This window comes from Panicum virgatum, chromosome 3K (assembly GCF_016808335.1).
Source record: "Panicum virgatum strain AP13 chromosome 3K, P.virgatum_v5, whole genome shotgun sequence".
Classification (NCBI taxonomy): Eukaryota; Viridiplantae; Streptophyta; class Magnoliopsida; order Poales; family Poaceae; genus Panicum; species Panicum virgatum.
The window spans coordinates 24,225,188-24,235,765 of record NC_053138.1 but is presented as its reverse complement, the minus strand read 5'-3'; the positions used below and the strand labels follow the sequence as shown (position 1 = coordinate 24,235,765).

The 10,578-nt window shown below is 50.4% G+C and overlaps 3 protein-coding genes across 3 annotated transcripts; all 3 read left to right on the top strand.

Annotated features, from left to right (window-relative positions):
- Positions 1 to 2,819: 2,819 nt before the first annotated feature.
- Positions 2,820 to 3,201, top strand: LOC120700745. Its single transcript, XM_039984981.1, is given in 2 exon segments — positions 2,820 to 3,047; positions 3,049 to 3,201. Coding segments are annotated over 2 exon segments (381 nt in total).
- Positions 3,202 to 4,667: 1,466 nt separating this feature from the next.
- On the top strand, positions 4,668 to 6,001 carry LOC120698541 (transcription repressor OFP8-like). The gene has a single exon (XM_039982195.1). The coding sequence runs from the start codon at positions 5,000 to 5,002 to the stop codon at positions 5,693 to 5,695; it is 696 nt and encodes a 231-aa protein (XP_039838129.1). The 5' UTR covers positions 4,668 to 4,999; the 3' UTR covers positions 5,696 to 6,001.
- Positions 6,002 to 9,015: 3,014 nt separating this feature from the next.
- On the top strand, positions 9,016 to 10,290 carry LOC120698540 (transcription repressor OFP13-like). The gene is made up of 2 exons (XM_039982194.1): positions 9,016 to 10,033; positions 10,175 to 10,290. The coding sequence occupies exons 1-2, from the start codon at positions 9,279 to 9,281 to the stop codon at positions 10,203 to 10,205; spliced, it is 786 nt and encodes a 261-aa protein (XP_039838128.1). The 5' UTR covers positions 9,016 to 9,278; the 3' UTR covers positions 10,206 to 10,290.
- Positions 10,291 to 10,578: the final 288 nt, after the last annotated feature.

Sequence of the window (10,578 nt, the reverse complement as noted above, 5' to 3'; positions counted from 1 at the left end):
AGTTCATCAAGTTCACCATCTTGTTGTACCTTTGCACCACCCTTTGCCATAAGACAATGTGGTGTAGAGAAGAGTGATGGAGCCTCCTTGATGGCGATCCCGGCAACTCCCTTGGATGGCTTGTCATCATCATCATCGGAGCTTGCATCGGAATCTCATTCAACAAAATAAGCTAGGCCATTTTTCTTCTTCTTGATGAACTTCTTCTTCTTCTTTTTATCATTTTTCTTGTCCTTTTTCTTGTTTGGACAATTGACAATGATATGACCTACTTCACCACAATTGAAGCAAGTCTTGTCCACAAAAGGATTCTTTCTTGATGATTGACCTCTCTTGCCAAAGTTCTTCTTGCTCATCATTCTATTGAATCTTTTGACAAAGAGAGCCATCTCCTCATCCGATTCTTTTTCTTGGCATCCACTTTCTTCTTCATTTTTGCTATCTTGAGCTTTGAATGCCACACTTTTCTTTTTCATATCAATTTCTCCACCATGAGCTTCATCTTGAGATTTCTTGAACATGTCATGGGTGAGAATTTCTCCCAATATTTGTGTGGGAGTTGCGTTCTTCACATTTGACCTTACAAGTAAGGTCACAATTGTGTCATATCTTTCCGGAAGACATCTAAGAAACTTGTGGTTGAAATCCCCATCCAGTACCTCAAATCCAAGTCCCTTGAGGTCATTCACAATGTCATTTAGCCGGTTGAACATCTCGGCTATACTCTCATCCTTCTTCATGGTGAATTCACTAAAATTCCCTTTAAGCAAATATAACTTGGCCTCCTTCACAGTTGATGTGCCCTCATGAATTTCTATGAGCTTCTTCCATATGTCATTTGCATTTGTGAGGCTCTTGACTCTATTAAATTCATTCACATCAAGAGCACTAAAGAGCACATTAACCCCTTGATCATTTAGTGTCTCATTTTTCTCATCTAGGGGTGTCAAACTCTTTGGGTCCAAAATGACATATCCATCATTTACTACTCTCCATAGCTTTCTACTCATGGCTTTGAGATGAGCCGACATCCTAGTCTTCCAATAATCATAATTGTTTCCATCAAAGAATGGTGGCTTCCCAACATGAATCCCATGATCACTAGTCATTGTTCTACTCCAAGATGGTTAAATCTGCAATTAATGGAGTACTTAGCTCTGGTACCACTTGTAGGATCAAGAACACCGACTAGAGGGGGGGTGAATAGGCGGTTTAAAATCTAAAGTCAACAACACTAGAGAAATTTAATTAGTACCAAAGGAAAGCCCTATGTCAAGCTATTACTATCTCTAGATGGGTTTGCAACCTAGGGTGACAAGATGCAAAACAAGCTCTAGTAAAGTAAATTGCTCAAAGTAAAACAAGAATTAACGAGAGCAAGAGAAGTAACCAAGCTTGACACAAGAGTTTATCCCGTGATGTCGATGACTTGCCGGTCACCCCTAATCCACGTTGAGGTGGATTCCAAGAATCAACCGCTCCTCTATCAAGAACCTCTTGATCTTGAGCCGGCTTGAATCAAAGAACCGCTCCACACCTCGATTCCACTAGAGTTGCTCTTCACCACTCCGGTGAGGTGAGCACAAAACCTCTCACAACCGAAATCGGGGCTCCTCAACAATCTCCTTGGAGGAGCTCCACGAAATCCTCTTCTCCAAGCCGTCTAGGGAGCGGCAACTCCCAAGAGTAACAAGTTGATGACGCTTGCTTGAAGTTTCCCTAATGTCACAAAGCTCAAACTCTTGATGCAATGCACTAGGAAGCTCTCACACTCTCAAGAATACAATCTCTAAGCAAGTGTGTGTGTGAGAGGGATGTCTTAGCTCTAATGTGTCAAGAATGTTATCCAAATGGCCAAGAGAGGCACCCAATGGCCGGGCATTGGGTATATATAGACACCCCTTAAAAAACTAGCCGTTGCACTCTTTTCTGCGAAGTCGCGGACCGTTTGCGTTTTAAAAACCGGACTGTCCGCCGTTATAAACCAGTGAGTCAGAGTGCATTTAATGCGTGTCAAAACTAGCCGTTAAGCCCTGGCGGACCGTCCGCACCCCAGGGGCGGACCGTCCGCAGTTAAGAGTTCCACACCGCCAGAGACTAACATCGTCTCTGGAACAACTTTGAGATTAGCCCGCGGACCGTCCGCGCCTCAGGAGCGGACCGTCCGCAGTTCACTTTTCAGCTCAGACCAGAGAAACAACCTCTCTGGTACTAAACTGAGATTAGCCGGCGGACCGTCCGCGCCCCATGGCCGGACTGTCCGCCGTTCAACTTTGAAGCCCACACCAGAGAGACACCCTTTCTGGTACTAAATTGAAATACAGTGGCGGACCGTCCGCCCACCTGGGCCGGACTGTCCGCCAGCCCACCAGAGCCTCTGCAAGCTCTCTGGAACGGGCGCGGACTGTCCGCCCCTCTGGTGCGGACTGTCCGCCGTTACACAGTCAGCTCTCAAACTTAGTCTTTTTCAAATCTTTTCAAAACGCCGTTAGCCCTCATGCATGCAACTAGACATTTTGAGCAAAATGACACTAAAGACCCGTCAAGCATGAGTACACAACCCCTCTTGATAGTACGGCTATCTATCCAACAAATCCGGTCACTTTTCATCCACTAAACGGCTTGTGACCGGTAAAATGCAAAAGCCCTATTTTATACCTTTGCCTTGAGCCCGAACTTTGCTCATCATCTCCAAAACTCCATATGTTTACAACCAAATCTCTTTCATCGGTGGATCAACCTATACTCATTATCTCAAATGAAATCGTTAATCCACAGACCGTTGTCATTAATTACCAAAACTCGAATTAGGGGCCTAGATGCTTTCAGACCCGCAGGCACGCGCTGCGCTGCACGACATCACCAACGAATCCCCCATCGTCGGCCTCGCCGCGGACGGCCTTCACGGCTTCGAAAAGACCCCCGCCTCCACCGCCGCCAAGACCCGCCGCAGGGCCCCGCGCCGCACGCCCGGCTCCGGGGAGGCGCTCCTGCGCTACCAGGTCAAGGCGCTCCTGCACAAGGTCGAGGAGGAGCAGGGGTGCGCCCCCCGCGGCTCTCGTCAGGCCAGCGCGCATCCAGGAGCTTCTTGGGGTCTCCAGGTCGCCGGCCCAGCTCCTCGCGCCCACGCCGGCCAACACGCCGCACATCGGGCCCGTCCACATAGGAGCGCACATCCAGGAGCTTCCACGAGGACGATGAGGATGAGGAGTGAAGCAATGTCAGTCGTATTCAGATTCGGACATCGCCGTGGTCTCGGCCGCCGGCCTGCGCAGCGCCACCGCAGGCCGCCGCCCCCGGTGCCCCGCCGTGCCTGCGCTGGCTCTGCGGCTTCAAGCTTCTCCTCCTCGCCGCCAGCCACGGGCCGCTCCTCCTCATTGCCGGCCACGGGCTCCTCCTTCTCGCTGCCGCCGGCAAAGCGTGGATTGGTGTCGGCTGTCGAGGGTCCACGGCGGCGCGGGCCAGAGGTGGCGCGGACCGGCGTCGAGTGGCCACGGCGAGGCGCGGACCGCCACCGTAGGGTACGAGGTGGGGCGGCCGCGGGAGGCCGCGATGGGCGCGGCAGCGAGGAGACGGAGGGGAAAGAGAGAAGGAGAGAGGCGAGGAGGAAGAGGGCAAAGGACAAAACAATCTTTTTATCTGACCTCTCAGTTGAAAATAAATAGTTTATTCGATGCAGTGTGTGGTAAACCAAATGGCGCTTTCGCAATGTGTTAGGAACAAATTCGAGTTTGGCGGTGTGCTCTACACAAAATTATCCTGCTTTTACAATATGCTGTGGATAAATTTCCGTATTTTTTTATGGACAGAGACGGAGGAAGTACTCCGGTAGCACGTAGCAGTAGTACTCTGCCTCTCCCATTTCTGATTTCCATCGGCTGCTAGCCGCTTCCCCTCACGCCAAGGGTTGGTCAACTCGCGCCAGGCTTTCGTGCCCCTGGCTGCTGCCGTTTTTTTACCGTGTCCTGCACAAAGGCGCACGTCGTACTAGCAAGGACAGAGCGCTGCATACCTAGAATAGGGAGTAGGAGTACGTAGAAATGAAGAAAGCTGAAACCGAAATTGATTTTGCTGGTGGCACTCTGCTCCATTTTTTTAACGTTTCCTTTTGCACGAGAATATCCTTTCACGCTTGCACACGCAGGGGCTTCGGCGCGCTAGAGAGTGCTAGCAAATTTTGACGTACGGTGTTAAATAAAATTATTTTACAAAACTAACTTTAGAACTTCTGCGCTAAGAACCCTAAAAAATTTAATGAGATCTTTGACCGCGTGATTAGAAGATGGTACTGTAGCATCACTGTAGCCAATCATTAGTTAATTACAGAACCTCTGCGTTAAGAACCCTAAAGAATCTAATGAGATCTTAACCGCGTGATTAGAATATGGTTACTGTAGCATCATTGTAGCCAATCATTAGTTAATTACCGTCATTAGATTCGTTGCAAAAAATTATACACATTCCTAAAAAAATTTGTAAATAGACTTCATTTAACACTCCATATATATGAGATTTTTTTCTCAACTTGTATACACCGGCACTAGCAAAACCAAACGAGGCCAGGATTTCACCACGGTAATCGTAACAAACTGGATCGATCGACGTCGATCCCCACCGACGATGGGTCAAATCAGACGAGCCGTGGATGGACGGAAGGACACGCTGCCTCCTCCTGCAACCGCTGCAGCACGCCCCGAACCATCCCGTTCGCTTTCGCTGCACTGCATCGCTAGGATTGCCACTGCCAAGGCAACGTCTCTCTCTCGTCACACACCACCGCAACGCCGCAATTTACCTCTCAGTGTTCACCGCGATCAAGTTCACTCCACCACCATTTAAGCAGCGGCCGCCCCCCTGCGCTCTGTCGCAAGTCACGAGTCGCCGCGCCAAGCCAAACGGCGCCAGTCCCGGCTTCCGGCGACGAGTGAGGCCGTGTCGTGTGACACCGCGAGCAGAGCAGAGCAGAGCGAGATACTGGTAGCCAGAAGCCACCCACACCATGTCGTCGGCAGGCGGTTGGGACCGGCGTGGCGGCGGCGCCAGGCTGGGGCTGCCGCGGCAGCAGCCGCCGGTGGCGGTGGACGTCGGGTGCGACTGCCGCGGGGCGAGGCTGCTGGGCTCCCTCGTCTCCGCGCTCAAGTCATTCCACGCCCGCGGCGGCCGCAAGGCCAAGCCGTCTCCGCACGCGGCGTGGTCGTGGTCGTCGTCGGGCGCCACCGCCACGACGACGACGGCCTTCGCGCCCTCCGTCTCCGCCACCACGGCCACCTCGGCCTCCTCCGCCGCCGACCTCCTCCACTCGTGGGGCCCCGCGACGTACCCCGTAAACGCCAGCGCCGCCCTCTACGACGACGACGGCGACGGGGCTCACGACGCCGAGCGCGCGAGGCGCCAGAGGCGGCGGAGGAGGAGGAGGAGGAGGAGCAGCAGGCGCAGGAGGGGCGAGGAGAGGGAGATGGCGCCGGCGCAGGCGGTGGAGGTGGAGTCGGCGGCGCCGTACGAGGACTTCCGCGAGTCGATGGTGGCGATGGTGACGGAGAAGGAGATGTACGCGTGGGAGGACCTGAACGGGCTGCTGCACCAGTTCCTGGCGCTCAACTCGCCGCGCCACCACCCGCTCATCCTCACCGCCTTCGCCGACCTCTGGGCGCCCCGCGGCGGCCTCTTCTGCCCCCCGTCCCCGTGCCTCCTCTGAGCCCAGGCTGCCGCCTCGCTCCCTCACCGTCGATCGCCCTCGCCGCCACTAATAATGTAACGCTGACGCATACGTGCTCCGAAGCCCAAGCTAAAACTAGCAAGCTCCGTGAGATGCCAGTGTCCTAATTCTAAGCTACTAAGCATTGAAAAAAAAAACTAGGCTGCTACTACTACTATCAGCATCGCAGTAATGCGCGCGCGCTTGTGGAGAGCAAGCGTGCAAGTGGTGTGACAATGGCCCGAAGTTGTTCTTGCAATTTGTAATTTCTAATCTTTTCTTCTCCCCCCCTTGAAATACAAGGTATTTTACTTTGTTCTAAATTAAAATAGTCTAAATTATTCAAATTTATAGACAATAATATCAATATTTTCACATCAAATAAGTAATTATAAAAATATTTAATAATGATCTAATTATTCTCTTTCCCTATTTAAAATGTTTCATTTTTTTGTAAATTTTATCAAACCATAACAGTTCGATTTTGGAATAGATTAAAATATTTTATATTTTAGGATTGCGGGAGTACCAACGATGCATGCATTCGTCCTGGCGCGCCGTCATTTGCTGCCCGAAGCCCCCGAAGGCCCGAACAATGAACGTTTGCGTGTTTTTTTTTTCGAAAAAAGAACATTGAACACCTGCGTGTGAAGATGAGTTTTTCACGCTGTCCGCGTCCTGGTACTCCGAGGATACTGTTTTATGATGTGAAGGGGTGCGTGCCGTAGCAACAAGAGCTAGAGAAGGCTGCGCTCTGGCGCGTCGCGTTTGTTTGCTCTCGCTGGCCCCCTCCCCCCTAGCACAGCTGCACAGGCCCTGCTCGGCTCGGCTGCTCCTCTCTGCTGCTCTGTGCAGCTGCTGTGCTACTGCTGCATCGTCCAGTCCAGCCGTGGTTTTTTTTTCCTTTATCAGAATCTAGACGTGTTGAGGAGCAAGCAAAAACGGCTGAGGTACGTTGCTGGACTGTTTTATTTGAAGAGAATCCATTGTTAGGATCCACACCGTTCCATTGTTAGGCTGTTTTATTTGAAGAGAATCCATTGTTAGGCTGTTCCTCACATTCAGGGGTCCCGGGACCTGGACCATGACATAAACGTGACCACTCATGGTAACATGAACATGCGGCATGCAAGACAGCAAGAGCATGCTTTATTCCAGTTAAGTTAAAACAGTAAGACCAATATATCAAAGCCACGAAACATAAAGCAGACAATTGTATGGGATGCCATTGACACGGAAGCTATAGGCCCTGTTTGGGACCGCGTTTGCTTCGCTTCTGAGCCAAAGAAGCGAATTAAACCCGCCAAACAGGCTGCGATGGACGCGCGTTGCCCGGCCGCCGCGCGTTGAATAAGCGGCAGTTACAACGTGCGGCCCCAAAATCGCGAAAAGCGAGCTCCGAGCCGCGTTGCGCTTATGCGCGCCTCGCTTTTTTGGCACGCGGTCCCAAACGGGGCCATAGCCAAAAGCGTCATTGTGGACGAAACAAGCTGGATAGAGGACAAAAAGACAGACAGGAGACTCCTTATAAAAGTTTCATATTAACTCACGGACGAATTACAACGTTTTTGAAGCACGACTCCTATAGCAGCTTCAAATAAAGACTGAGCCAGCAAATCTTTAAAATTGAAAAAGTCGTCACAGATGCCTCGCTGTCGATTGGGACGTTGCCTACCACTAAAAACATACTGCCGTTAAATTATAAAATATTCGTTCTCATAGTAATTATAAAATATTCGTTCTCATAGTAAGTTGAACGGAGAACTGAAGTGCTATTGAAACTTTTGTAACCAATAGGCTACAAATTCTTTGGCAAGTATAAACTATCATTGATCTGAACGCACACAATGTTAGAGGTGCTAGATTGCTAGTGGGTTAGCGCTGTGCATCTACACACAATTGGCGAACAGACACACTGAGAGATAAATGGAGCTGTTTTGTGTGATGGGCTTAAATCATGCTATGTAGTTGGGCTTAAATCGTCATGCTGGGTAGTAGTAGCTGGGTTTGGGCTCAGAATGCAGGTTGGCAGAACAGAAGATATTATAAACATGTTATATTGGCTCCCGGGGAAAGAAGGACGACGTTTTTGCTTCTTTACTTCTTCCTTTCAAAAAATAATTGAGTTAAACTAAACATAGCTAAATAATTAGTGATATTTCAATAAATACATTTGGGTTTTTGCCCGTACTTTACAATACAAATGTGATTTTACTCTTTTTTCTTAACTTTGTAATTTTACCCTTAATGACTAGCAACGGCAAAATTACAAAGTTAAGAAAAATGAGAGAATCACTGATCACAATTGCACTCAAAAGTTATTTAGAAACATTATTAAAAAAAACTTAGAAGCCAACATATGTAGCAATAGTTATGATGAAAATTTTTGGAAATAAAATTTGTGATAAAAAATTACAAAATTATAAAAACTTAGATGCAACATTATGAACAAAACTGAAAATAAAAGAAAATATTGATTGCAGAAAACATTGGAAAGAAAAAAATACGACAACAAAATTGGAAACAAATTTTTGGAAGAAAAATTATGATAAAATTTCAAAGAACAAAAATGGCGAGGAAAAATTTTGGTAGGAAAAAATGCAGATCAAAAGTTATGGTAGAAAATTGGGAACAAAATTAATACACGGAACAAAATAAATTCTTGTCTGGGAAGGAGACAAAGAGAGGAGATGGAACGTGGAAAGAGAAGTTGAAAAGATAAACTGAACGCTGAGGAGCTCACCATGTGGGGATATGGTTATGTGGGTGTGGGTGAAACTGGTGGTCAGGACGCATGCGTGAGCGCAAACGTGACTTTCGGAACCTCCGGTGGACGTTGAAATAGGATTGGGGGGACATCAAGATAAGCCAATTATTTTGCATAAGGAGTAATTTGCAGGCCATAATTTTAATAGTTGGATCTTGGAGAGAAACTTTTTCCATTTATTTTTAAAAAATTTATAAATTTATTGGAGGCAACTTGCGCTAATAACCCCATTGTTTAGAAAAAACCGTTTTGTTCAAATGAGAACACAATGCTTACAGGTGCGTCAATGAGTCGCACTGTCATCTTTTAGTGTGGATGCTGTTAGACGAGGTGATGAACAACGAGATTTTCAAGTACACCTTAGCATTCAGAAGGAGGTTCATAAGATTTGTTGAACTCAACTTACAATCTTGTACTTATCTTGTTGTTTAAAAGAATATTTTGGCTTCAAATGAGATACTGTCATACATCTCAACATCTACCGGCGCTACCATGGATAAGTGGCACTATTATCCTCAATAGATGTAACGCCACGGGGTAACCATGATACGCATTATCATCATCCCTCAATATATAGATGTAGAGGTAACGCCATGAGATCAACAATGATATTTTCGAGTGGGGTTTGCATCCGGCGCTCCTATATGTTTCCCGCTTCTCACAAACCCCTTGAAAAGCCAAACTAACAACGGCGTCTTCAACCGAATAAACCCGCCCCTCTGTTTGAAACTAGCGCGTCCCCCGGCGTGTCTAACTCGCACCGCTGTCCGCTGCTGGCTGCTGCCCACATTGCTGTTCATAGCAAATCCGATACCAATGGTGAAGGGGCTACCCTTCGGCTCCCTGTTCTACACCACTAACTCGGCCCAGGACACGCCGCCGCCGTCGCCGGCAGCAGCCGCCCCACCGGCATGGATGTGGCCCTCCTGCAAGCACCCAAGAACCCAGTCCTTCCGGGCCCCGTCCGCCGCCGCCAAGACGATCGCGTCCCTCTTCCTTGACTCCGGCGAGTCGTCCTTCGCCAACTCCTCCGCGCGCACGACGCGCCGCGCGGACTGCGCGGCCGACTACGACAGCCCGTCCACCGAGTCCGAGGGCGCCTCCGCGGCCGACGACATGGCCGACACCATCGTCCGCGGCCTCCGCTCCGACGACCGGCTCCTCTTCGAGCCGCAGGCGCCCTCCAGCTCCATCCTCGAGAGGAAGCCGCCTCCCGCGCCCGCCGCGCGCCGGGCCACCTCGTCGTCCTTCGGCGACGGCGTGGCCGTGGCGTGCGACTCCGCCGACCCGTACCGCGACTTCCGGGCGTCCATGGAGGAGATGGTGTCCGCGCACGGCGCGGGCGACTGGGAGTGGCTGGAGCGGATGCTGGCGTGGTACCTCGGCGCCAACGGCGGGGACACCCACCCCGCCATCGTCACCGCGTTCGTCGACCTCGTCGCCTCCATGGCGGCCTCCGCCTCGGCCGCCTGCCCCTGCAGCTCCTCCCGCGTCTCCTCCTTCACGCTCGCCGGTAGCGAGCCGGGCGAGAGCAGCAGCGCCGCCGGCGGCCATTTCCCCGTCAGCCTGAGGTAAATCGGACCACCAGCCGCCGGCCGCCACGGCCTCATCATCGCAGCAGTTTCGTCATCATGCATGTGTACTACTCATCTCATCATGTGCCAGCGAACGTGTGTCTGAATGCGTGCGTTATTTTTTTTGTTTTATTTCAGTGCGTGTGCAGTAGTAGCTGATCCAGATTGATGAAGTTAACTGTCGTAATAGCCCATGCTTAAGTCATGGACTCATGGGTCATGCCTAAGAAATCAGCTTGGTCCACAGTTTGTTAGCTCGTTTGTGGACTTGTACTTGGTGTGCCCGGATCGATCGATCACTAGCCAGCCAGCTATGTGTTTTGAAAAAAAAAATCGTACCTGCAGGACAGCGATGCGACGTGACCAAGGTGCAGCGCCTTCACAGAGGGACGTGCCACCGGCGAAGAATATACACGTCTTATCGTCCCGCGCAAGAGCTAGCAGGTACCCAAGTCCGGATCTTGCCGGCCGGCCGGCGCACGCCGCGGCCGCGCGCGCATCGGCCAGGGAGGACGACGACGTACGCCCGCACATGAACCGGC

Bases quoted from the DNA above. Each gene is read 5' to 3' on its own strand.
- LOC120698541 (XM_039982195.1), top strand. From the start codon at position 5,000: ATGTCGTCGGCAGGCGGTTGGGACCGGCGTGGCGGCGGCGCCAGGCTG.
- LOC120698540 (XM_039982194.1), top strand. From the start codon at position 9,279: ATGGTGAAGGGGCTACCCTTCGGCTCCCTGTTCTACACCACTAACTCG. The intron at 10,034-10,174 runs GTAAATCGGACC...GTTTTATTTCAG, and splicing joins CATTTCCCCGTCAGCCTGAG to TGCGTGTGCAGTAGTAGCTG.